This window comes from Calonectris borealis, chromosome 8, assembly GCF_964195595.1.
Source record: "Calonectris borealis chromosome 8, bCalBor7.hap1.2, whole genome shotgun sequence".
NCBI classification, from domain to species: domain Eukaryota; kingdom Metazoa; phylum Chordata; class Aves; order Procellariiformes; family Procellariidae; genus Calonectris; species Calonectris borealis.
Window position 1 is genome coordinate 24,556,230 of NC_134319.1, and position 27,987 is coordinate 24,584,216.

General features: G+C 38.1%; 1 protein-coding gene and 1 long non-coding RNA gene across 6 annotated transcripts; one reads left to right on the forward strand and one right to left on the reverse strand.

Moving 5' to 3' along the window:
- Positions 1–137: 137 nt before the first annotated feature.
- Positions 138–27,912, forward strand: EEIG2 (EEIG family member 2). Of its 5 annotated transcripts, XM_075156504.1 has the most exons (12): positions 2,385–2,475; positions 3,181–3,350; positions 14,421–14,535; positions 15,155–15,184; positions 15,698–15,814; positions 17,039–17,085; positions 21,097–21,203; positions 22,222–22,317; positions 22,878–23,064; positions 23,156–23,283; positions 23,685–23,754; positions 25,375–27,912. In XM_075156504.1, coding segments are annotated over exons 2-12 (942 nt in total). In that variant the 5' UTR covers positions 2,385–2,475; positions 3,181–3,348; the 3' UTR covers positions 25,418–27,912. The 5 variants fall into 5 exon arrangements, with proteins under 5 accessions (XP_075012604.1, XP_075012603.1, XP_075012607.1 ...); XM_075156503.1 differs by lacking the exons at positions 2,385–2,475; positions 3,181–3,350 and adding an exon at positions 138–469 and having other exon boundaries at positions 25,380–27,912; XM_075156502.1 differs by lacking the exons at positions 2,385–2,475; positions 3,181–3,350 and adding an exon at positions 139–469.
- LOC142085027 (uncharacterized) lies at positions 8,314–24,541 on the reverse strand. The gene is made up of 4 exons (XR_012674528.1): positions 24,444–24,541; positions 19,299–19,419; positions 18,680–18,753; positions 8,314–9,955 (listed from the first exon to the last, which is right to left on the reverse strand). It is a non-coding gene; the product is annotated as an uncharacterized LOC142085027 (long non-coding RNA).
- Positions 27,913–27,987: the final 75 nt, after the last annotated feature.

Sequence of the window (27,987 nt, forward strand, 5' to 3'; positions counted from 1 at the left end):
TTGCACGATAGCGGTCCGGGCTCGGCAGCGCCAGCGAGCGGCTCCTGCCGGCCGCGCCCCGCCGCCAGCCGTTGCCGGCAGCGGGCGGAGCGGAGGCGGGCGGGTTTGAAAGGGAGGCGCCGGCTGCCATGTAAGCGCGGCCGGGAGGCGCCGCGGCCGCCAGGGGCTGAGCGGGGAGCGGCCAGCGCTCCGGCCCAGCCCGGCGGTGCCGCCCTGGCTCCGGGCATGGGAGTGGAGTGGAGCGGGGCGGTCGGCGCGGAGGGGAGCTGCCGCGCGGCGCTGAGCGGGCGTGGGGGCGGCCCCCGGGGAGCCCCCGGCCCATGGCCTTCATCATGATGAAGAAGAAGAAGTTCAAGTTCCGCGTGGAGCTGGAGCTGGAGGAGCTCTCCTCCGTGCCCTTCGTCAACGGCATCCTCTTCTGCAAGGTGCGGCTGCTGGACGGGGGCAGCTTCAGCGGGGAGTCCTCCCGGTAGGTCCCCGCGGCTGCCGGGGCGCCCGCTCCCCCGCAGGCAGCCCCGGCCCGGCCGCGCCCGCCCCTTTCCGACGGGCTCCGCTCGAGTCCGCGCCTTCGCAGAGCCGCGTCCCCCCGAGAGCCAGGGCGGCCGGCCGCCTCCGCAGCCCCCCCGCCCGCGCCTCTGGTCCCCTCGGCGGCGCCCCGCACGGGGGCGGGGGCTGGGGCTCAGCCGGCCCCCGCGCTGCAGCGGCCGTTGGCCGGGCGGGCGGGGGTCGGGGGCCCGAGGCAGGGAGCGGCCGCGCCGCGGCTCGCCGCGCCGGCGGCTGCCCCAGGGCTTCTGGGGGCTCCGGTTCCCAGCCGGGACCGGCGCCGGCGGCTGCGGGCGTGCTGCTCGCCCTTCCCCGCGGAACGGGAAGCGGGCACGGACGGTCAAAGCTCCTGCGGCACGGCTTGCCACCGGGCAGGCTGGCTGTCCTCGCATCCCGTCCGCGTTACCGGCACCGATGGCAATAGAGAGTAGGTGCGGGAGCCCTTGTAGACTCCTTGCTGCTTGAAGTCGTAACACTTGAAAATAAATGTTGAGACTCTTAAACACTGAACAACAGGGGAAATGAATCCATGAGTGGATGAAGGTTGTCCTAGAGAAACCGGTCGCCCGTGCCATAGCGCCTCGAGCTACAGAGCTGATTGTTTGGGTAACGGGAGGGGAAGAAATGTCTTGCCACCAAGTCCGAAGTCAGAGCCGTCCCCTGTGAATGTGAGTTGTGCGACCTTAACGTTTTATTCCGTTGGACACTGGCTCACGGTGTTTCGTTCTGTGGATATTTACATGGAGAGTTGACATAAACAGTTTCATGGAAAAGTGCTCTCTTATTTCCTGTACGCATTCAGGTCATACGCGTTACTGACTTCGTTCATGCTTAATTCTCCAGTGCAAGTGCAGCACTAGACAGATGTCTGTTTTCTTTTTAGTTTTCTTCTTTTGTGCCTCAGCAATAGAGCCGTCATCTGTGACAGTGGCTTCCCGATCCACTGGTGGCAATGGGTAAACAGAGTGCAAGTGGGTTGATTTTTTCCAGGTACAGAGGCAGAACCTTGTCAATAGGAAGGGTGTGCTGTAGCTTCAGGTCTGGGGAGAAGACTACTCTCCCATTACACTTGTTCATGTTGTATGGGTTATTATACTACTTTAATGTTATTACGAAAAGGATTTACTGAAAAATGTCTCATAGAATTCCAGGAGCAGATGGAAATCTGTAACAAATCTATGAATATTCAGTTATTTTCTTATTAAAATACTGCTGTTACAGAGCTTGCTACGTTACCTGCTTTTGATTCTGTAAATAGAATTAATCAAGGAGAATAAAGAGCATAAAAATGGAACTTTGGCCTAAAACCTCCTTATTTAACCATTCCGTTATATTAGCATATATAATTGAAGATTCATTTTTCTTCTGTTTGGTTGGAGGGTCTTCAACTCATCAGTGTTCTGTTCCATTCCATGTCTCTTTTTTTCTTGTGAGCGACTTCTTCATGAGTAATAGATGATGATGGTAATCATGATTTTAGGCACTGATGTGCAATTACTGTCCTAATGCAGTCCTTATTGCCTTGAAGTCATTTTCACAGGATGACATACATCTTCTGGACAGTATCTCTATTTTAAAGGAGTTGATTTTAGCTGAGCACATTATTGTGATCTTAGCCTTTTTTGCCTTGCCTGTTTATGATGCTAAAATTAAAAGCTTGAAAGCATACATGCATATCTTTATGAATGTGAACAGTGTATTAGAGTGAAATATGCGTGATAGGAGGTAGTACGTGTACATAGGAAGTGTCAGTGGAAGTGTGACGATGTAAAAAATTGTGTGGAAGAGTTGTGTTAGAGTCAAAGAAGCTTTAAAATTCTTCCATTTTATTTTTCTTGAGGTATGGCTTAAAAAAAAGAACAGCAGTGAAACATATATTGAAGTCCCTGTGAGTGTAACTGGCCCATTCCTGCTGGATTGAGAAGTGTTGAGGTATGCTGGTAAGAAGGTAAAGAATTCCTTTGCAGTGATCCTTCAATGCCAATTTAGGGAGTGCCTTTGCTCTTGCTTAAGAACTAACAGATGGATTTTCACAGTGGTGATTCAGCAAAGGTCTGAATAAATGAGGAAGAAATTAAGTTAACATCAGAGTGGCAGCATTTCAAAACTTGTCAGTTGCAAACTTTTTTAATGGCCATCATCTTCCAGTTGCATGCATTTATTAGTTTCAGTGTCAGCTGGCAGTCGTACCCTTAAAGTAGTGATCTTTGTAGCGTTATAAAAGAAGTTTGAAGAACTCCATTGTGTTTCAGAAAGTAATAAACAAACTCATCTCAAATATTGTCTAATACCTGAAAAAACTGACTATGTCTTCTTAATAGCTTTTATTTTTATTACTGACTGAGGTGTAGTAAACTAATTTTCTGGGGAGAAGTTGTTGAGAATTAAGTTCTCAAGTTGGTACTGATACAAACCAATACCCTGCTGCCTGTTGCCTTAAAAAAAAAACCAAAATAAAAAAAAGGCAGTCATATCAACAAGCTATAAACCAGCCTAATATTATTAGCATTTTCTTTCCAAAGCTTACTCATTGAGAAAGAAATGTCAGGCTGAAAGAAAACACAGGCACGGCATTGCAATAAAGGCCTATATGTAATGAGTTGTAATGAAAACAGATTCAAGTGGTCGTCTTTTCAGCCCTGTGTGGATCATGCTGTATGAGTGATTAAAGCCCTGATCCTGCAAGCAATGTGGTACCCAGATCATCCCTCTGAACGATGAAGTGGGACAAAAAGAAGACGGATGGAAGTTCAAGCTACTGAAAAATATTTTTTTCACTTCTCGGATCTTTACTGAGAGAGAGATATGTAAGAAATACGTTCTGAAGACATGGTCCAGGTTATGGGAGACTTGTTGTCAGAGTCCAACTACTTTTCTGAGTGACACAGATGCGTGCCTGAAGTGCATACAAATTCTGTAACCAGATAAAGCAAGCTTGTATAGTGCAGCACATAGTGATCTGGTTTGTATATAAACAGCAACCATATTAATTGTTTACACATCACCATGTTTTTTTGTGTTTGTATGTAGTTTTTTAGAACTCCAATCTGAAAACTTCTATTTGAAACTTCTCTATGCATGTTTGTGAATATTTACTGTAGGAAGAGAAAATTCTGTATCATAATGCTAAATGCTTAATTACCTGACAAAACATTCAACTTCTTAAAGTAGTCTGGTACTGTCAAATACTATTTTGATCAAAGGACATTGAACAGCCAAGTAGTAGCAGTGTTTAAACCTTGGGGGGAATGTCTGAGTGTGTGTGCAACAACAGGACCCTGGAATTCTAGGGAGAACGAGTGGGTTATAAGCTTGGACTCTACAAGGCAGCAAACCTTGAAGGGAGTTGTGGGAGGGGGGAGGGTTTGTTCGGTTGTTTTAGTAAACTGCCAATCAGCCATACAGTGTAATTTCTGCCCTCCCCTTTTTGAAATTGCTTTCTAATATGACTCCTGGATCTTTACAATAGTATTTTCAGATTTTCTAACAAAGAGTGGATTTTCAGCAAACAGGCTGTGGATGTATGCAAAGTTATGCTAACAAACCTCATTTTCATTTAGAAAAATTTCTAGCTTAAGCCTGCCTTCCTATGTGGAAAGGCAGCCCTCTACATTTCTATTTTTCCCTGGGGCAATGATAATAGATATCTCTCTTTGAAATTGGATACATTAATACTTGTGCAGATTCCAGGAAACTATGTACCTATACACTGTCTGGTCATAAAATATTGTGCACATAATGTCTATTGCACCATGAAAGGACAGAACATTATTCCAGGGCAGAAATTACACCTATGAATATTTTTAACAGAAAAATAGTATTTTAAGGTATAGACTTGACTAAATACTAAGCATATTTATTCAAGGCTAGTCTAATGCAGACATAAATATATTGAAAGTATAGGCTGTCTCCAACTGCCCTCATTTTAATAGGCTGAAGAAATAATTGATGGGCCCCTAGGGTAGATAACTGCTCATAGGCTGAGTTGTTGCTCAACCAGCAGCAGAAGAACAGATGGGATATGAGGAAACCAAAGAAGTTTGGGAAAGTAAAGGATCTTATTTCTTGAGTGTGTACTTTCAGCACTGTACTATATAGATTCGGCTACAGTAGTTGTGAGCTTGGTAGTTACATTTTTAGCTGGATTTCTACTTGCACCCCACTCAAGGAAAGGAATTCTTTGTTGGGGTGTCCTTATGACTGCAGTCTTCAGTTTGGTCATCTGCCTTTGAGATCTGATTTCTGACACATTAGACTGCTGATGTTTCTCTCTCCCTTCTTTTACAAAAGAACATTCAAAACTAAGAAGCCGATTATGATCGGTATCTGTGTGACAGATAGAGATTAGGGGCGGCTGAGAATTCTAACTTTTTCATCAAAACACTTTATTCTCCAACAGATTCCAGGGAAGTTCTTCTTATGTACAGCACACTCCTGAGTCCTGAGAGGCAGTCTCAGAGATCTTGCATAAATATATTTCTATTCCTAATAGATAAAGGCTAGAGTATGTAATTGTCTTCTGTAGAAATTGATTTCTTATCTTCCAGATAATAAGTACATCTTACTTCTGGTGATGCTTGGCTACCTCCTTCTCGACTGCCTAAAACTACATCTGGTTTTAGTGACTCCAGCAAGTACATTTTCTGCCTCACTGGACTCTTCAGATTGCTTTTTAACCATTGTTTTCCCTGTTGCTGCTATTGCATTTGAAAGGGAAAAAGTCTCCCGATAGTGACACAGCTTAACCAGCTTTCTGTTTTTAAACAAAAGTACTTGTTAGAAAAACATACCTGTCACATGGAATTACTGTCCCTATCACTCTCATCTTCCTGTATAATCTATGAATCCTGTTGACAGTCTTCAGAGTTGGTAATGAATAATGCTACTTCTAATAGCTTTTCAGCTGTAACTGGATTTGCAGTTGGATAAACTGAAACAAAATAAGTTTTCAAGTGCTATGAGGCAAATTGGCGGTGGGATAAAAATCCTGGCTTGCAATTTTTCAGCTGATCTTTTCAGATTCCCGAGTGTCCACTTAGTGTTTTTTCAGTTGTGAGACTGTTGGTTGAGCAGCTTCCAGGCCCTGTCCCTCTCTGTAGAGAGGAAGAGGTAAGAAGGGGAAGTTCTCTATGCAAATTATCATTTTTTTTAAATGTAGTTTCCTTGTACCTCTTCAGCTTTTCATTAATACTTACAATAAAATGGGTTTAGTCAACAGATCTAGAGAAAATGCTTGAGGAAGGTAACGGGATGTACAAGGATTGATGTGGACATTCTGGACAGGGCTGAAGGGGAAGAAACTAAGGCTGAAATATTAGTGGAGAGTGCATGTATAAAGGTGGAAGAGTAACGGTGTGGAAATAAGAGGGATGAAGAAATCAAATGTCTGAAACAGACTGGAGGAAAATCAAAGAATTAATCAAAGGAGTAAAGAAAATAAAATCAGATCTGAAGAGAGTCATCTTTGGACTACAGTAGCAGACAAGAACATGTTTGTACAGATTGCATTTTGCATGGGGTGTAACTGGTTACTGCAGTTATGAAAAGGGCTCATTCTTGTGAGGCTTTTGTTACTGTAAGTACTGTAAGAGATACAGCAACAGCTAGCTTTTCAGGAAAAAGTTCCTGAAAAGAGATGCATGCCAGGCATCTGTTAAAGAGGAGAGGGTGGGGGGAAAAGCTTTTATGCTTAATGTGTCTGGTTTGTGCAGGAGAATAGGCACTTCAGTTTAAAAGAGCTGGTAATGTTGTTGGCTTGTTTTCCCCCTGACCCCAGCACGGTACATGGAGCACAGTATTTTGCTGTCATAAACTTGCCATTTGCAAGCACCATAGCACCTGATTGCCTTCATATTTTAAGGACTATTTCTGTTCATGGAATAATTTAGGGTGGAGGGGAGTGCTAGAGATCATGTAGTCCAACTTCCTGCTCCAAGCAAGACTAACTTTAATTAGATCAGGAAGCTCAGAGCTTTGTTCTGTCAACTTCAGAAAATCCATAAGAATGGGGATTCCAGTCTTTGTAGACAACCTGTCCCTCTGCTTCACCACTTTTGCTGTGAACATATTTTTCCCTTATTTTATTGGAATTTCTCTTGTTTATTGCTTTTCCTTTCTCCGCTCCCCACTAAGAAATGTCTGGCTCCATCTTCTCTCTAACTCGATAGAGATGGCTGAAGATAGCAATTAGATCTTCCTTCACCTCTTCTTCAGATTGTAAAAATCCCATGTTCCCAACTTCTCCTGCAACAGGTGCTTCATCCTCCTCATCCCTGATTCCAAACCCTCATCTCACACCCTCTGGGCTTGCTTCAGTTTATCAGTGTCTTACTTCTACCGAGAAGACCCCAAAAACAGATGCAGTGCTGCAGATAGAGCCTCACAAATGTTCAACAGAGGGGAACAATCACTTCCTTTGAACTGCTGGCGACAGTCTTGCTAATGCAGTTTGCCCTTCACAGTGCTAATTCCCTTTTAGGTTTCTGCATTTGCTTGTAACCAGCAGTTTTTCATAAGTATTCCAAAGCAGCTCTATTTCCATGTGATGATGAGTTTATACGTATTTTATAAGAAATACTTGACATGAAATGTTGCTAGTTAAAGATTTAACCTGTTTATTATGAGTAAAAACATGTGGAATAGAAAATGATTGCTCTGTTAAAGTTTTGCATGTACTAACAGCAAATTAACTGGGGAGTTGTGCACTGTAAACAAGGGGAGCTCTTCCTGCAGAGCCAGCTGTTGCTGGTTTGCTTAGTGCTGAAATTTGTGAAACATTGAAGCTCTGTTTGTAAATGACTGGTTTTGTTAGGTTTTTTGCAATGCTTAGGAAAAAATGTTTTTGTTGGAGAGAATGTGTCCTCTTATATGACTCAGGCATGGAGGAAACACAGAATATTAAAGGAAAAGTAAACTGTATTTCTTCCTGAATATAAGAAATAAATTTATTACTACAGTGTACACTCTGGAGATCATGCTCTGAGCTCTGACTTCAAGAGATGCATCTTTCTATATGAAGACTAAATTTAGCATTCTGCTTATCAAATAACAATTTAAAGTAGAGCTTGGTATTTGAAAAGTTATATTGAATATTTTTTGCTCCTTTGTAGCTCAACATTCTTTAAAGATGATGAGTGCATGCATGGGCAGCGTGTATCTTATGTGTATTAAGTTATGTGTATTAGATGCACAAATGTATTAGAATACATTTGAATAAAATTGGTACTGTGTTGGTGCTAGATCTCTTTATTTGCTTTAAAATACCTGTGTTGATTTCATATTTGTCTATTTGTGTTTGTTTCTACTTCCATTATCAACTTTAGCAGTAAGGATTTTAGTTTAATTTGAAAGTGAAGGATCTCTTTGTTGGGTGATCTTGTTTGTATTTTTGTTTGTATGTACAGTAGAGATATTAAAAGAAAAGACATGAGTAAACTATATTGTTTGACAGTTCAGCTGCATGGATCTAAACCAAACAAGACGACTACGTTTCTGTGTAGTAAGAATAATTTTCTTCTGAGGATCTCAATGCTTTACAAATACCAAGCTACTTGGCAGATCTTGGGAGACTGAATAGTAGTGCACAATGTTTTGCTTGAAAGTGGACTGATAAGATAGCTGCTCAATTGCTCTGGAAGCCTATTGCATGGGTACCTGTATCTTTCCCTCAAATGTGACACTGCCCAAATTTGAAATGGAAGTAGATTTTGGGTAAGAACAGTGCAAGAGGGTATTCTTCTCTTGCATGCCAAACCATTATGTGTTCCCTAGTATCCAACAATACCTTCCTAATGCTAAAGATGGCCTAGGAAAGGTCAACTCTTACTGTAAAGTACCTGAACCACTGAGGGCACTGAAAGTGGCTGATAAACTGTTATATTATAGGCTAATGCCTTAATTCCTGTCTCTGTAATGTGGGATTATGACATTGGCATTGTTTTTTAGGTGCTCTGGCATTCTGCAGAAGAAAGATGTTTGGTTTTTTATATGTATGTATAAAAAAAGTGTATATGTAAAATATATATATGAATGGGATATTGTTCCCATTTTAAAAGACTATTTCCTATACTAAAAATAACTGTGTTACTCCAATCTACTAAACGTTGTATTTGTATTAGAAGGACAGAGCTAACTGTATTAAGTTTATTCAGCTAAGGGTTGATCAAAGGAAGCTGTGAGGTTAGGTGATAAAAGTTCATATGCACACCCACAAACAAGCGCAGGGAACAAAGGCAGTGGAGGGTGGGGGAGCTAAAATAAGACCCTGCCCCAACTACTCCCAGGCCTGTTACAGGAACCATCAGCCCATCTAAGGCCCATCTACACAAGCCCAGGGACACAGAGGCAGGCGGGGAACTGAAATTATGGACTTGGACAAGGGGATGCCCTGTCCGGGCCCCTCCCAGGGCTGTCCCGGGAGAGCCTCAGCCCCATTGTCCAGGCAGGAAACCCATCGTGTTGAGCTAACACTAAAGCACCTTTTGGACTGAGGGGAGTTGCTGCATAGGGCTATGAGACACGTTATGGGATGCAGGGGAAGAGGCTTATTATGGGATGTTTAGGGGAGGAACTAAAGATGGAGGAAGGGATTAATTTAGGTGATTTGGGGAGGAACAAGGGTGGGGAAAATAGAGAGGTAAGGGGATAAAAAGGCCAGTTAGGTATAAATAGTTTGCTGGTTGGTACATTTGTCTCCGTTCCTAATCAGTGCAGTCTATTGTATCTTCATACTAAACTACTTCCTAACTCTTTCCTGGGTGAAGAACCCTCTGTTCCGTGTATATGGGGGGAGGGGTCTGATTGCCAGCACCCGGAGTCAAGACTGTGCATCAGAGGACCCGGGTGTCTGTGATGCCAGCAACAGGAGAGACCTGAGTGAGTGGACTTAAGTGCCAGCCATGGGAGTGGGACTGTGGGTCGCAGGGGCCTGTATGTCCATTACGCCAGCAGCTGGCCTGGGATCGTGGGCCAGAGCACCTGTGTGCCTGGGTGCCAGCAACTGGAGAGACCATATGAGTGAAACTAAGTGCCAGCCACTGGGGTGGGACCAGAAGACAGAGACCTGTGTGCTTGTGGTGCCAGCATCTGGAGCGAGTGCAGGTGTGCGAGTGTGTAAATGCTATCACGGATCAAGCCAGTCTAGCTGTCGAGTAGGTGGTGTAGCCTGGGAGACATATATGGGTCCTGCTAGCAGAGCTCTGTCCTGTTCAGCCAGAGGGTGAGGCTGTTGGTGCCGGCTGTCTCTTCGAGCACTCTGCGTGTCTGTGATCCACGTGGCCGGCTGCCTATGTGTGGTGTGTGTGGGTGCTTACCGGGAATTCGTCTTCAGCCTTGCTACTGGTTGGATCTGGGGAGTGGAGCTGCAGCAGCCTCACTTCTCTCGGGCTCTCTGATCAACATGACATATTTTCTCCTAAAAGAAGCAAGCAAAACTTAGGCAATATTGGAAAAATTGCATTCACTCAGAGAACTCTTCTAAAGGTATTTTATTCATTGTACTTTGGACTCTAAGAACCTGGCCTCAGCAATTCTTAGAAATCCAAAGCAGCCCTCCCATTAAACTACCAGCTTTAAAAAGTAACAGTTATAACAATAATATTCTTGTTTACCTCATGGAGTGAAAAAGTTATTTTTTCAAGGCATTTATAGTGAGATTTTAGGTAACTCACATTCTGTACAAAAGCTGTAAGTTGTCTAAGCAAACACCCCTTCCCTAACATACTGACCCAATTGATTCCAAAAGTATTTCTAGAAGTAGTTTCATATGAAAGCAGTCTAATATACAGACTGAATGGCATCTTAAAACTGAAAACAAATGCTCCCAATTTTTTGTTTCCTTGGTGACCAATGATTCTAAATAATTACACTAGAAAAACAATCCGTTCAACATAATCATCCACATATGGCTAAATGTTATAATTGGCTGTCTAGAATAATTCAGATAAAAACTTGAATAAACAATTTTCTAATTAATGGAACACAGTATTTTGGTAAATGCCCACAAGGAGTTTTGGCTTCTTTATTTCTAAGCCTCTCCTGCTAAAGCTTTTCCATTTGGTAAGTAGGGATTTTTCCCATGACACTTAAGGTCCTTAAAAGTCATTTGTATTTGCATTTGTGGCTATTTGCTGAAACAAGCCGTTATTCATATCCTTTATCCATGTGGAAATGAACAAACAATCTGCAGGTCATAAACACCTTAAAAAAAAAAAAAAAAGAGCCCATCACTTGTTAACAAATTAGGATGAGGAGTTGATTTGATTAGGATTTGTTGTTTCTTTTGTGTTGTATTTCTTTTTCTTGTTGATTTTCTCTTTTGTGGATCAGAAGAGAAAAATCAAGACTTTTATTCATCATTCTAAACTGCAATTGTGTATGGTACAGAAAAAGACTTGTCTACAGCTGAAATCTTGCATCTGAAATTTAGTCAATGTGAAATTGTCCCTCTAAAGAAAAAACACTTAATTTGTTAAACTGATGGTAACTTAAATTATACTTTGGAATAAATTTATTTTAAAGTATGTCTATTCAATTTATTCTTGGCTAGGTCTTACTGGCAGCATTCGTTAAGTTACACCAAAGCACGACAACCTAGTACATATTTGAATGTATCTTAGTACTAAGATATATTTTGATTCATAAAACAACTGGTTTTGCTTTGCATGTGGTAAAGTGACTATGAGGCTCATAGGAAACTGACTCATAACGGAAAGCTTTCTCCAGCGTGCCCTGTAGCATAGGCACAGTTGCCAAGAAGTTATCTGGGTTCATTTCTATAGTAACCAATCAATGAAACTGTTTATTTTCTAAAGGCCTTGCACTTGAACTAAGAATCTCAGAAACTTACATATTACTCTTTAAAGTTAAATGTTCTGATTATGTGACTTGTTTTTTTCAGTATGAGGGGAATAACTTGCTGGTGCTTTTCTTCACACAAAAATTACCTTCATTAAAATATGTCAAATTTTTCTTTATATAATGGAATTAGAAAAACTGTTCGGTGGCGGGGGGGGGGGCAGTTGGCTGGGGTTTTTTTGCAGATCGTGTATGAATGTTTCAAATATCTTGTTTTTTAAAACAATGTGCCAGTGAAAGAAGCTAATGATACTTTTTTGACGTCCTTATGATTTAATTTCAGTAACTCTCTTAAGTCCAGTAAAACAGACAGCCGGCTACAACAATCACTTTGTTAGACGACAGCATTTTTAATTATCCTCTTAATGTAGAGGTTTTTAAATTATAGTGGTGTGTTAAAACTGAGATCCTTACACTGTGCTGAAACTACATAAAAATCTGATTTTTTTTGTGTCAATGTGTTTGAATTTTTTGGGGAGGAATACTACCAGTGTGCGAAAGCGTGATGTTTTTAGTGAAAGAAAATCTTGACCAACCATATCACTTAGTTAATCTGCATTTAAGTTCACCTTCCTGCTCAGACTTTTTAGTCTAACAAGCTCCTGAAAGTTAGGGTAACTACCGGCAGGGTTGAGGGCATGAGCAAGTCTGTTGTCTTTCAGTATCAATGCAGGCCTGTTGCTTCTGGTGCTCCCAGAGGACATTAGTATTGTTTCATAAGAGCTTCTAGCATTCTCAGTCTATCCTGATAGAACTGTTGACAGAAGGATCAGAGTACTATGGAGAATTTAATGACTTAAGATAGTGACATAAATATCCCTTCTCTATTTGAAGCAAAGTTTGTAGCTAGACAGCTCATGAAAAAGGTAAAACTGATTTTGATGTAGTGGTGTTTTTAAGAGAGAGGAGGCTCTTTTTGTTTGTTTGTTTCTAGGATAAGTTCAAAATGTTACTTAGGAAAATAAGAACTTTAGAAAAATAAATTATGGAGATTTCATTTCTAAGTTACTGGACCACTGTGATCTGCGTTCTCAGAATTTGCATTATCTTTAAGCAGTGTGTATGAAAGCAGTGTATGAAACCTGCAAATACGCAGACCCCAGATACCCATGCACTTGGATAGCTGTGTTCTGCTTGACATCGGACATCTAGTTGCCTATTTTCTTTACCTGAGAGTTGAGCAGCTATCACGGAAGTGCTACAAGTTATTCCCAGACCTTCTAAGTGTAACAAATGTTAGCAGTTATCAAATATCCCTTTAAGGTTGTATTTTACTTGATGACTTCTTGCTTGAGCCTGTTTCCAGTAGAGGATGTAACTATTAGTAATTTGCCTTTTTTGAATTCAGGTTCTATTTTGGATTTAAATAACTCACATACTGGCAGTTTGGGATTTTTTTTTCCCCAAAGCACAGTAAAGTTTACAATATAAAACATAACGGATAAAAGGTAGGTAGCTTGTGGTGTACAGAGCCTGTTCCTTTTAGGTCACATGCTTAAATATGACTCAGTGTTGTATCATCAGAATCCGTTAGTCTGTTGTGGTCATTGAACTGACTCATTTTAGGCAGGCTAGTTTATTCCTACCCTAGGAAGTCACAGTGCCAGTGAGCACTGTAGCTGGCAGTCTCACCAGCACAGCAAATTGGAGCTTTTCCGTGAGCCTTGCGATTGATCATTTCTCCACAGGTGATAAACTCTGACTCCAGCTTATGTGGAACCATAGAATTCTACCTCTGTTAAAGATGTCAGACTGGATCTTCAATAATAAGCTGCTCTAAGAAGTTAATATAAAACATAGGAATGTATGTATTAGAAAAATTGAAGAGAAAGAAAAGGACAAATATTGCTTTAGTGTGTGAAGACAGTACTGGAACGATTAGAGCGGTAGAAGTAATTAGCACAATTTCTCCGCAGTTCCAAATTCTGAGTTTGGAACCGTGGGACAAGAAAAGAGCTTTTGATCATTGAGGCAGACCCCTCAGAATCACCAGTCCCTATGTCCCCTGTTACTGACAAACTGGCCAACCTTGTCTTTAAATACAGTTAAGATTTTTTTGCTCCTACTTCTCTTATTTGAAGGCTGTTCTACAAACTCGCTGAGTGGCTTGAGACCTTGTACTTTTCAGTTTAAAATGGATGTTTGATTATGCCTTAGTTTGGTCCTAACCACTTTTCGTTTGACTTGAAGTTATTTGGTCTCTAAAGTGTTTGACTGACTTAGTGTATTTTTATTATATATAATTTTTTTCTTATAAGATACAGGAGTTTTCTTAGTTGTCCCCCTTGTACCTGTTCATTTTGGAGTCTGTTCTTGCTCAGCCAGAGTTACCCAAACAGAACAATGTGTTCCATTTGAGCCTTGTATAATAACATTAATATAGCTGAAAGCATCCTACATTTTGCCTTTTTTTCAGCCGCATCATAGGGTCAGGTTGTAATCCTCCTGCAAGGAACAAATCCGTTCAGATATTAGTCGTCTTATTTTGCTCTCAAATGGCAAGCTCCCAGTATGTAGGTGAAATTCTTGTTTGCCCCAAGTGCTTTACTTTGTATCTGGTTATTCTACATCATCTCCTTTGTACTTTTCTAGGCCTCAAATTTATCTAGTGCTGCTTTGTATGATGCTCCTTTCCTCTGTATTGAAAAACTACTTGTCAAAGACAGTATCTTGAGCACATTCCAAAGCTCAGCAGCTTGGAAGACAGTGCCTGGGAGCTGATGTTCAGGAAGATTCACTCTCCTGAGGCAAACTGGAGAAATCACGGTCTCATTCATTTGCAAAAACACGACTCTTGAATTTTTCTGTAGGCCTAATATTGTGTTCAAGGTTTGAAACAGTTATCAGTCTTGCTACACAAAGAGAAGAATGAAGGATGATTATTCAGGCCTTGGATCAGCTTTTGCATGAAGTGACCACTCTACAAACAGTGGAACCAGTGTTTGTTCTTGAGCTGTTCTATTGCATTTTACTGTCCTGAATGTATATGCAACTGATGCTAAGCATATGTTCTCTATTTGCAGGGAGGTAGTACAGGCAAACTGTGTCCGCTGGAAGAAAAAGTTCTTATTTATGTGTAAAATCAGTGCCACAACAGGGATTCTGGATACTTGCATTTGCAGGGTGTCTGTACGGAAGGTAAGTAGCTCTTTTTCCCTCCTCTCCTCTTTCCTTGCTCTTTTTTCACTTGTTTTGGTTTAATTTTTAAATGTCTGATAAACTTCATAAAGCAAATTTTAGCTGCAACCATGTCAGGTATTCTTCTAGTAAAAATTTCATAGTAATCTTATTAATTACCTTAGTTTGACTAATTGATGTTTTTTTACGTTCTTACTGAAAAGAACACTTATTCCAGCAGGACAGCAAAGGAATCGCTCATCAGTCTTTATAAAGTTAGCCCTTGATAGATACTTCTAGCAAGGAGCAGTAAACTTAGAAGCCTTGAACTGTGCTAAGTACCAGAATTTTGTATGCAGCACTTCCTACCTTTGGGGCTAGACTTTGCAAGAGCCAAATGCTGGTTGGCATCAGGCACTCACCCTTCCGCCCCTCCGCAAGATGACAGTCTCCTGCTGGCCTGCACCGAGGACAGTATTAATATTAAGTTCTAAATGACAACAGTACAGCCTAGCAAATGTGTGTTGAGCTACTTTAAAACGAAGATTAGTATTTGCTTTTCTAAAAAAAAACAAACAAAAAACCCTCAATCAGTATCTTTAATGGCTTAATGGCATGTCTTTTTTTTCTTTTTTTCTAGGAGTTAAAAGGAGGAAAGGCATATGCAAAGGTACAATTGAGATGTATCTAATTTTGCCTACGAATCAGCTTTCCTTTCTTGTCATTTTATGCCCTTTTAAAGTAATTCCAGAATAGTACTCTAATACCCATGATTTCATTATGTGCATTATAGTCACACAGTGGTGTTGGAGCTCTCGGTCAGTGTGTTTAATAAGTATCTAATAATATTATACCACCAGAATGTTTTTTCTTTCAATTTAGTATGTTGAAAGGGTTGATAAAAGTAAATCCTTCTGCATGTGTTTACTTTTAAAAATAAAGAAAACCCTCCTTGTTCTTTTTCCTCTTGAGAATTTAATTTTTAACTGAAAATGGAGCTATGCAGAATTTGACACTCAAAATTTGTCTTCCGCTTTTTGCCTTGGGCCACTCCCTTTAATGGGCATCCTCTTACTCATATTTGAGAGAAGCTGCTGCTGAGTGGCACCCAATACTGTGCATGTAGCAAGTACCTTCATTTAGTAATATGCTTACTACTAACTTTGTCATTTTCTCTTAACAGCTGGGATTTGCAGATCTAAATCTAGCAGAGTTTGCTGGATCGGGAAATACCACTCGTCGCTGTTTACTGGAAGGTTATGATACCAAAAATACAAGACAGGATAACTCCATTCTCAAAGTAATTTGTTTCCTTTATCATACTTAAACTCATAAAGCAGAGAACAACTGGTATTATTAAGCACCTAATGAAATTTAAAACATAGTTGCTGAACCTCTTTCTAGAAGGAAAACTATTTAAAAGTAAACACATTAGCGTTGTTTAGAGAGAATCATTAAAATCCATTATTTTAATGCAGTCAAAAATACAATTTGTCCTACTCTTTGAAATGGAGCTGTATAGCTGTAAAAGAAAAGCTTTCAAAAGGTATTTCTATTCTAACAGGAATTGGAAAACGGAATCAATAGTTAATACATTCATATAAATGTAGCAATTATATCTTTAAGACTGGGCAACTTCCTGTGCAGCTTTTCTAAGACTGAGTCTCTTAATTGGCTTATTCATGTATAAGCCAGCTTCAACACCTCCATGACTCCTGGAACTTTCCCTTTTCTATTTGATAGTAATCAATGTAACAATTGGTGAGCATTGTTGGAAGAACCCCCCCGTGCTGTTCTCTCCCATTAGTCCAGGGAGTTTAAAAAATTGAATAAGCTGCATTAACCTGAAAATAATTACATACAGAAGTTACAAGTAAATTTTTTAAAAATTCCTTTTCCTATGAAGACACTAGGATTAATTTCTCATACTATTAATTATACTTAAATATAATTTAAGCATGCACTTTCTGATTTCTTTAAGACAGTCATAGACTTTTTCCAAAAAACTTATAATTGATGGCTTTGACCCAGCTAACAAGCCTTCTCAATGCATTGTTGTCCTATGGCATTATTTACCTTTTGTGGTTTTACTTTCTCTCTGATGTTAGCACACCCAGTTCTCATATGCTAGCAGTTTGCTAAACACTTTTAGCAACGAACGTACTTCAGCACCCACTGTTTTAAACAATATTCTGTTTGCTCATTAATCTTTTAGAATTCCTGTCTCTTTATTTTTCCCTTGAAGCCATCTTAACTATTAATGATTCTAAGGTTCTTCTTGATCTATGTATCTTTGGCAGAATCTTGTACGTGCAACTATGTTACTTTAAATGCTATTTTGTGTTGTTTGCACGTGTACTAAGAAAAAAGATGTAGTTTTTGCGTAAGTGTATTTGCATATGTAATGATGCCATTTTATTTTACTTAAATGTAAGATTTGTGGCAAGTATAACTTAGTGACATGGCCATACATCATATATTCATATTTTTTTCTTACAGTGGGTTTTGTTTTCTTAATGTGTAGGTTTTGATCAACATGCAGCTAATGTCTGGAGACCCATGCTTTAAAATGTAAGTTTATAAAAAAATCTGGGTAGGATAGTGTTTTGGTCATACATTCTATGTTCAGAATTACACTTCTAATTTGTGTTTATAAATCTCTCCAATCTGGCAACAATTAAAAAAAAAAAAGGCACAAAAAAATGGGATGGTAGCTGAATAATGGCTAACATGGTAAAAATACTAGTAGAACTACCATAGTTCTCCTTGTTGTTAAATAGTTAGTATATTTTCAAGCAAAGAATACTACCCTGTACATCTGTAATTTAAAAAAAAAAAATAAATAAAAGAAACACTTAAGGGAAACTGTTCCTGCAGCAAGCTTATATAAATATACTTGGTATGGGGTGATCTGACTAATACTTGTGTCTGGAAAATGTGCTGTTTCAACTTTTATTCACAAGTCTCAGATGATTTTGAAAGATTTATTTAAAAAAAAAAAACAGAAGCGTGATATGACTTAGTACAAGACAAAGCACTTACAGATATTTAGTTGGCAAAGACATTATGCAACTTACTAAAAGATGCAAGAGGTAACATCTGAGGGAGGAGGTAGCTAGGAAAAGACACTGCTATATATTGAGGATCCTTTGGCCTTAATCTGTAGTTAAGGAAATGTAATAGTTTTGCTAGAGCACGTTAGCTTCCATATCTAACCATGGGACAGAAAAATCACACATGCTAGGGAAAAACCTAGTCATGAGTAAGATGAAATTGTTGCCTTCTTTCTAGACTAACAAGCCATTTTGTTACGAGGCACCCAAGCTTAGTGGATAACTAAACTGAAACAGTGCGATTGGCAAGCTTCCTATTTCCAGAGAACACCGCTATCTTGCTAACCATGGCTTAATTATCCTGATCAGTAGGAAGTGAAGAACTCTCACATGTAATTTGCATTATAGGAGATATTTTATAATAACCTAAATGCCATTCATTTTAAGGATAGGCTTAGAGATATGTATAGAATCTGCTTCTATGAATGCAGCGTGGAAAAATCCTCAGTATTTGCCAAGACTCTTACTGCCACTGCTTTTCTGTAATTTAGAATGTTGGTAGCCTGGGTTGTTCAAAGTGTACGTGCTTTTCAGTTTAATGTCAATCTTCTCCATTTCTACATGACAGTAGATGGCAATTTTGTCTGGATCAGGTTTAAACCAACTTAGTTGTATTTTACTCCTCACAAGATGTTTGGGGGGAGGGGTTGATGAAATAATTCCCTTAAAATAAATTTGTTCCCTTAAGTTCTACTTTAACTCCAATTTTTCTTCAGTTCATTGACCACATTGTTATAGTGAAACTAGAAGGAGATGGAATCAAAATAAGAGGACATATTTTCTTCCCACAACTTGCAATTAAGCTGTGGAACTCCTTGGTACTACACATTGTAAATAGTAACAGCTCGAGAAAGAATTAAGACAAATTTCTGAATAAAAAAATTGTTGAGGGCTATTAAGTATAAAACATCTTATGAGGCTCAAGAAATATCTAAGCTACAGATGAGGAGATGCTGAAAGAATATTCAGGAGATAAATTACTATGTGTGCCATATTCTCTTTGCATCTGTTGTTTGCTGCTGAACAGAAACAGGATGCAAGGCTAGACAGACCTTTAACGTTGCTTGTTCTCATGTTGGCCTTTTCAAAAACAATCTAAGGCAGAGTTCCAAGTATTACGTATAACCTGAAAAGAAAAAATGAGCTTAAGGAAAACAATCTGGAAAAAATTGCTAGCTTCACTCTTGTTATGTCAATCTCAACTTTTTGTGTAGATTCTCAACTTTCATTTATACTTTCAGACCTTATGTTGGATCAAAGATATCTTCCATTGTAAAGATATAGTGCTTTCTTACAAACTGCTACACTAAAACACTTTTACTTCAGCATGGATTAGGTTTTTTTTATTCAAAATACTCTCATAAACTGAATTTAAACTCATCTTTTATCAGATTAATGTAGGTAATCAATGTCCCTCTGAATAATCCAATGAAGAGAGGTAATAATCTCATACAGGCTTAACCTGTAGCAGCAAACATAAACTTCAGTCTTCCTTAAGTAAAAAAGATTGTGTTTGAAGTGAAATGAGGCTGCAGCTCCAAGAAAAGCAGCATGATCTCCTAACTCAGTTTGAGGTACAAGTATGAAGTAACTCATGATTTGCAAGTTTTATTAGGACAATCGAGAACTGTTTTCTGTAGCAACTAGAGACTGCTGTGGCTGTATCCTTACCATTGTTTCTGAGGACATTTGAGAATGTTGCCTGCACTGGTCTAGCTCAGATGATTCTCCGCAGGAACTCGTCAATGTCCCCTTGCACCACTAAAGGCCCTTTCTCCTCTCTTCTTCTAACCTTCAATAAAAAGAATAGAAAACTGTGAAATCTCATCTTGTGCTTACTGAATAAATAGTAAGGGGGTATTATCTGAATTTGTCTGATTGGGCAAAGCTTTTCTGTATCCCTAGTTATTTAGCACCGCTTGATTTACTTTGAGTCAGACCTATTAACAAATACATCACTGATACGATAACCAATTTCTCAAAAGCAACTAACCAATCATTAGTCTTGTATGCTAATAAAACAATGTATTTCTGTTCTTTACTGGCTGGTACCAAAGTAGTTGAAATTAGTACCTAAATAGTTTTCTGGCTCCCTAAGAAAAATATCTCTAACTGGAATTATTCAGACTTGCCATTTTCTTCCAAACTGATGATATAACCATTTCCTGGAATGTAAACTTTCAACACAAACAGAACAAAAAATTTATCTAATCCAGATGTTCTTCATAGAAGGAAAAATAAACCTTAAAACAATTTCACAATCTGGAATCAGCTATATATTTTATGAAGAAGCCTAGAAGTCTTGATGTTTGAGCTGGGGTGACATCCCTGAAAGCATTCGGTTCTTGCTTTCAAAAGTATGTTAGGCAGTTAAGTCACACAAGCATTATATTTCCAGAAGTGCTTTTTCTCTTTCTCTCTTTACTTTCAAACGTAACATAAGAGGGAATATGTTACTGTACATAAAGACAGTGACTAATTTATTGAATAAATCAAATCTAAAGATGTCAACAAATATCCATTTGTATGCAGACCAACAGTCTGTTCCCAAAGTCAAAAATAACAAAGCATTAAAAAAACTGTAGATAACATCTTGAAATGTATTTTAGTTGTATTTGCTTGCAAAAGAAGATTACTTTCACTTTGTCATTTTCTAATTAGTTTCTTTTGCACTAGCAAAACACAAACTTAGAGGTTTATTCATTTTAATAAAATATCCCTTTGGGTCTTGATATAAACTGAAACAAGCATTTAAGCTTTATTAAAAGCTTTTTTAATATTGAACCAAATTTAAATTATATCGTACATAATGCTTTTTTTAATTTGCAGGAGGTAGAATTTACAGGGGAATACATGGAGATGGTGACATAGGCCCCTTTGTTAGGAGTGGGAGGGTTATCAGCCCAGAATCTCCTTGTGTACTGTAACAGAGGTGAAACAAAGCCAGGAGTACATCACAGTGCACAAGCCAAGTAGGCCAACTGTCATTGTGCGGGTTTGTTTTTTTTTTTTAACTTGCCATCTTGTCATGCATTCCATAAAGTACTGAATTTTATATATTCTTAGTACATAAATTATCCTGTGATTCATACACTTAAAAAAAATAATTAAGAACTTCAAAATAAAAGCATATCACTCCACCAATCATCAAAAAAGGAAAAGCCTTTCCAAGGATCCCCAGAAGCCTCAAGGACTGAGGGCTGAGCAGATGGATTCTGTAAAACGTCCTGAAGCTCAATAGCAAAAGCTTTTTTTTTTTTTTTTTCTCTTTTTTTTCTTTTTCTCAGGGGGCTAGATAGAAAAAAGTTACAAGCCTACAAGCTACAAGTTTTCAGGAAAAAGTTATAAGCCTATTAGCTTGAAGCACAGTATGAATTATGCCAACTTACTTGAAAAGAAAAATCTGTGCTGATCAATTTGGAGGGATTACAGAAAAAATACAGAAATCTTAACCACCTTTTTCTTACAGGCCTCCTTCCACAGCAATGTCTATAGCAATTGCTGGAGAATCAGAATCTTTGCATGAAGACAGAAGAGGCGGAGAAAACGTAAAAGTAGTACATCTGGGCATAGCAGGTATAAAATAATGCTCTTTTCTTTTATAACTCTTTTATAACTCAAATTCTTTTATAACTTTTATAATCTCAATTCTTTTATAACTGGCTTCATAGCTTCAAGAAGATGTACAAAATACTTCAGTTCTTAAAGGGATGCTGACAGTTGGCCCACAAAGGGACCTTCTTTGGTTATTTGTCGAGACGCTCTCCTAGATAACATCAGTGGAATCTCTCTTTACTTCTGTAACAGTTTATTTAATGGAAAGAAAGAACAGCAACTGGATTGATAGCCTGCCTTCTTTTTAATATTTAAAATCTTTCATTTTCTGTGTGACACATTTCTTGATTTGCTTTGGATTTATGTTTTGACTGAGCATTTAATTTGGCCCTTGATTTTCAACTTACGAATCATAGGGATATGCATAACTGAGTAAATTTTGAGTGGTAAAAGGTCTAAATATTGTTGAAAATAGAGTAGTTATGCTGAAATTTAGACTATTAGAAAAAAAATACTATTAAAACACTTTATTACCGGTTGAAATTTTGAGGGGTTTTGGTGTTTTGGGGGGGATTTTGTGGGGGTTTGGGGTTTTTTTTATAAGCTCCAAGCTCCTACATAGCTTGTTAATTTCCACCCTAAACACAGCTTAAGTTGTCTTAACTACAGTTACTTTTTCAGCCAGAAAACATCTAGCATACCATTCTACTATGGTACTATGGAAAGCATAGTGATATCTTTAACGTCTACAGAGTAGACAAATCTAAAACTACATTTCATGCAAATCTTTCTAACCCAATGGTACTCTCTGTTTTACTCAGACAGAAACGTATTGTGATTTTTTTTTTTTTTAAGGAATGCATATTCATTAACATACATGGTATTTTTGCAGCACTTGAATCTTCAAAGGGTTTATAGAAAACCAGTGTCAAGTCCCTAATCCCTCTGGGAAATCTGACATTTGAATCTAATCAAGATTACAGGCAAAGTAATAACAAAGCTGGCTTTAGCAACAGTATCTGATTTGCACATGTTGCAGATGTCTCATCAAAGAGTGCCTCAGTCCCAGATGAGCTTGGTGCATGTGGACATTCCAGAACATCGAGCTATGCAAGTCAGCAGTCAAAACTGTCAGGTAGCTGTTAACAATTTTGTTATGAATTGTTGGGGTTTATTTACTTTCACAGTTTTAGACTGTAGAAAATAAGTATACTTCATATGTTTAAAAAAAACGGTTTGAAGTTGGAAGCTTTTCCTAGGAGTTTCAGGTGTGGGGAGGGTAACATTTTTTTCCTTGTAAAAGCACAATGAATTATCTGTTCAGATGTGAGACAGCTTTTTCCCTTAGCTCCCTCCAATTAACATATCTGAATGAGATTTTTACCCCTTCCATGTACAAAAACAAATAACTTACAAATGGAGACTTAGTTCTAAAAGCTGAAGGGCAAGTAATGACACCAAGTCATTATATTTGTTAGAAGCAAGAGTTATTTAGAACAAAAAGAAAACAGCATGTGCTAGAATACAAAACCCAAAGTAAATTGCCTAGTTGGCGTATGCACATACATTCATAAGGCTTTTGAAGTCTCTTTATAAGAAGACAAAAGACAAATTCTGCTTTCAGGATGGTAAAATACAAGTAATGACCTTGGCTGTCAACAACACGTAACCTAGCTCTCCTCACTTTCCCAACAGGATATAGCACATGTCACTCTAGATCATCCAGTCTGTCCGAACTTTGCCACAGGAGAAACACCTCAGCGGGTAGTACCTCAACAGGAATTGGAAGTATTCCAGAGCCATGTGAAGAGACTGAGCCAAAAGTAACTGAAGCTAATATTGATACATCTGTTAAGGATGCACCATCAGAAAAACTCTGCAGGTACACTTAACTTTGAGAGCCTTATCTAGCAGAAGTAAAACACAATTTACTATATCACTTCCAAGAGCTCTAAATATATTTATTTTTGCAGACATCCTGTAAAGCAAGACTCTGTGGAGTCACAGCTGAAAAGGGTCGATGCTACCAGAGTTGATGCTGATGATATAGTTGAAAAAATACTCCAGAGTCAAGACTTCAGTTTAGACTCAAGTGCAGAAGGTATGGAGATAAACAAGGAAGCTTAAGGAAAACTGATGCACGTTACAGGCCTTAGGAAAATCCACTCTCTTCATAGTCCCTGTTGCTTGTAATCATAAGGACTGTGCATATGGATCACTACATTTTCTGCGTCTTGCTGTCTCCCAGAAGTTGAAAAGACCCTTGCATGACTCGGGTAACTTTCCCAGAGAATTACTTTAAGTCTGAAAAGAAAAGAGCAGGGGCAAAACTACAAGGAAGGTAGTTCCTCCAACTTATACCATGTGAAGTTTGGTTCCTCATTACTTAAAATATTTGCATCTGAAAGGATCAGTTAGAAAACCAGTAGATTTAAAATTACTTAGCTTTAGCTAGGGCAACATTAAAGGAAGCTAACATACGTTAATTCCCTTGCTTTTTAGAAGAAGGTTTAAGATTATTTGTGGGCCCTGGTGGAAGCACTTCTTTTGGAAGCCATCATCTCCCTAACAGGTATGTAGCCTGAACAATTAATCCATAGGTAATACTAAACAAAAATGCAACTTATACAGCAATTATTCTGTATATACATTCTTGATCTTTGTATCTTTCTATTCTGTATCATTTAAAGGCACCAAAAGAACTAGATCGTCAGGTTTTAAAACAAAACACATAGGTTAGTTCAAAATAAAACTGATGTGTCAGCCATAAGAATTATAACTTTCGGAGGTTCTGAAGAGTCTCAGTTCCAAAGTTTTCAGATATAAGCAATGTTTCAGTATGGACACAGGAAGCAGGCACCAGTTTGAAATCTTAGCTCTACAGACTTATCACGTTACTCTCTGGAGCTGGAAGAAATTCTTAAGTGTTTTACACATCCACCTTTACAGTATCAAACTTTTATGTCTGCCTGGTAACAAGCATAATTTTCCTCACTTCAGTTTTGCTCACAACTCCTCCTGATTCCATACCCTACACTATTCCTGTTTCAATGGCTTATTCATCTTTCAACTATTTGTAGCCCTAAACTCTCTCCTTTGATAATCTGCTTCAGATCATCTTCTTGTAGTTGTTTTAGAACCAGGGAGATTTTTTTCTTCTCTAAACCCTCTTCAAATACTCTGATATATGACTTGACCTGAATGTATTAGGGTCTTCTAGATGAGAAAATATTAAAACCAGGTAAGAATATGATCTAATACCATGATTCTGCAGTCCAGGATAACTCTTAAGATTTTTCTTTATCTCACAAAATTAGCATAGCAACAGCATGTCAGCAAATTCAGCAAGTACTTCTGGAATTAGGTATAAAGGCAGCTGCTAAGATGCTGAAAGTTATAAAACAAATACATTTTACACAAGCAAGCAATACTGATGGTTAAAAGATAATTAATTGGCTTATTTGCAAACTGGGCACACTAATTTCTATCTAGGATAACATGTATGGTTACAGAGCACACTACAGTAGTATATAGAGATCTGTCCTAATTCAGTTGCCAGAACAGTCCAGGCAGAGTATTAAACTAAGGCAGAGTTTTGCCCTATTAATTTTTGACATAGTACTGCAATTTGCCATGTAAAACAACCCACTATGCTGTCATGTGGGGCGTGACAGAGTTTTGTAACTGTGCATTTACAATTCAGCGTGAACAAAAGACTGGAAGATGTTTTTCTTGTATCTTAATGCAAGACGACTATCACTCACTGGTTTTTTAGAGACATTTATCTATTTATGTATATAAAAAGTATTAGCTGCATATGATATAGCTGGGGCAGGAGGGATACCCCAAAGATAATGTTTAAGGAACTATAGAGAAGTCCAACAGTAACTTCTTTTTCAGTAACATTATTTATTATTCTTCATTTTGACTGTAGTGTACACAAAATGCTTTAATGCATTAAACTGTAGGTTACTCAGTGGCATGGTAAATACACGTTTTCTACCCTTCCCATTTAGCTGTTCTGGTACTAGCTGTTCAGTTGGGGGGTGGTGGTGGGGTTTTGGGAGGAGTGGTTGTTTCGGGTTTTTTTAAACAGCAAAATTGCTGATCTGTGATACTTGCTGTTTAGCTTCCATTTAGTTGAACTAAATTCCACTGGAATTGAACTAATTTCTTTCAAACATTCTTTCAGAGTAGGATCTGGAGCATATGAGCAGGTGGTGATAAAACGCTAGACTAGAATGACAAACGAGGAAAACTTGGAGCTCTGGCGTTGATACTTCTGTTTTTGTTTGCTCTGTTGCAAGAGTTGTGAAAGCCAAAAAGAACTCAATGTGATCTTTTTTTGAAAAGTAATGGAATGCCTTTTGCCCATAGAACTTCCTCTTCTGTGGTATGAATGCAATGTTTAGCTATGTATACCTTGTGCAAGCACTTGGACTATTTTTGTAAGCTCTACCTGATGTTACTTCCTTTTTAAGTTGTGTGAAACATTTTTGGAAGCATAATTAAGCGAGTCCCATTTCAGTATTTTATACAGGAGATCATTTGTGGTGAAGTACTTTGTTTGTAACTTCTTTTCTAAAGAAGCTTCTAAAAGTTGGTCTTAAATGAACCTGAAGAAATTAATTACTCAATTTGATCCTACCTGCCATTTTAGTCTTACATAAGCTAATTACTTCTATCAAGTCAAGATTAATATCAAGTCAAAATTTAGGCCTCCACAAAACAGCCCAGCTATGTTTTAACATAACCAAAACTTTCTCTTAAGAGTACTGAGCATAACTTCATTGTAAGCTTGAACAGTAGAGGTGAACTTCACATGCATTTAAAAAAAAACCTAAATAGATCTAAACCAGCCAGTTATCAGTTGTGTTAACTGTAAATGAAGTCTAGAGGCTTAAATGCATCAAATGTGACATCTGTTTTTGTGCAAGTGACAAAAGAAGTGGGATTCCACATCAAGATACTAAGGCACAGTAGTGCATTATCAAGGAAGCTGGCTTGATTGTTAAATCTGGAGTTCAAAAGCTACTTCCACAGAAACTCACATCAATAATGCATGAACCTTGACATTCAATGGGATGGTACTGTTTACAAACCTAGTCAGTAGTTTACTACCACTTAGAACTTTTTATTGTAGCTTAATCCTTCACAGTTAGTTAGTGCTTTGCTTATGTTTTGAATGTGCCTTGCGGGACTGGGGAGGTACAGGAAGATTAAACTATTTACTAAGCAACTTAAGCTTTAAAACTAGGTAAACATCTATACTATTATCAATATAACTTATTAAGAGAAGCACTTTATTGTAGACATATTCTGCACTCTGAAAAAGTCTTACTGTGCAGCAGATTTTTTGAACACTTCTTTTACTATCTGTCCACTGTTACATTAAGGTCAATGTACTGTATTTAAATTTGCACAAATAGTGATTTGCCTGACAGGCAAGAAAGATGAAAGACCTCTTAAAATTTTCATTGAGAATTATGAAAGAATTGATTTTTAAAGGGATGTGTTAGGTGACACAGCTCTAATTCAGGCTTAGCTCTGCAGTATTTAATTGTAAACTGCAAATGACCTTAATTTTGTTATGATTAGCTGTATTGTTTATCGGTAAGGCTTGGATTAAATAAAAATACAAATAGTGTGGCCATTTTTGAAAGCTCTGAATGTTTCAAATTCTGATCAGAGTAATGTTTGACATCCTTTTATTGAAGTACAAGTAGGCTATATTTAATAGGTTAAATTAGGAAAAACAGGCTTTGTTTTCCATAAATCCACAATAGAGTTATTAAACTAATTTTTATTTGTGTTTTTTTAAGGAAATTTCAGATTTTAAAGCTTAAGTACTGTCATTGAATATGATTAACATGAGCTATTTCTCAGTTATGGTACTTAAATACTTTTATTTCCTACCGTTAATTATAATCTCTTTGAAGTGTTTTAATGGGTAAAGGAATTAATACAAAGATTATATTTTAGCTGCTGTTAATAGAAGTGTGGTATTATCTATTTCTGTCCTCCACAGGAATTTTAAACAGAACCTACATAACTGCTTGTATACAACTCTCTCTCAGAGCATGATAGTCTCCTTTCCTGTTATATAACTAATTCATACCAAAAAAATCCTACTGCAAGCCAAAAGATGCATGAAATTTGAATAAATTAAGTTGCTTTCCGTACTCTAACACTGCTACACTTGACCAATCTATTAAAACCAGTAGTAGTTACATGGTAGTTTACTTAAGTTTACTAGGAAAAACAGGCATAGCTTGAGGAAAACAGACTTTTAAAAAACATTGTACAGCTATTTATGTAATTCTTAAGGGAATTTCCATAGCCCAGATATGTATTCTATGTTAAAAGACACAGCTAATTGCCATAGATTAAATATTTAGTTTACTAGAAACCAATTATTTCTTTGCCTGAGCAGATCTTTTAAATAGGAAGGAAGTTTACATGGAAATCAAGCTTTTAATAAAACTGTATACTAGTAATTTATTGTTCTCACTTTGAGTTACAACTCTTTATGAAGTGATTCTCTAATTGTGCATATTTTAAATGGAACATAACCTTCATATTTAGATGTAGTATTTTATTTTTTGTAACCTGTGTTATAAGAATACTGAAGATCATATAATAAACTGTTCAGGATGTGTTGGTGTTTGTTTTTTTTACTGTATTTAAACACATCTTAGACATTCAATAAACTCACATCTTCAGCTTGGAATATGTTTCTGAACAATTATGTCTCTTTTTTAATGCAAAAATGACAAACCTAACTGGAAGTTTGTGTCCATTTCAG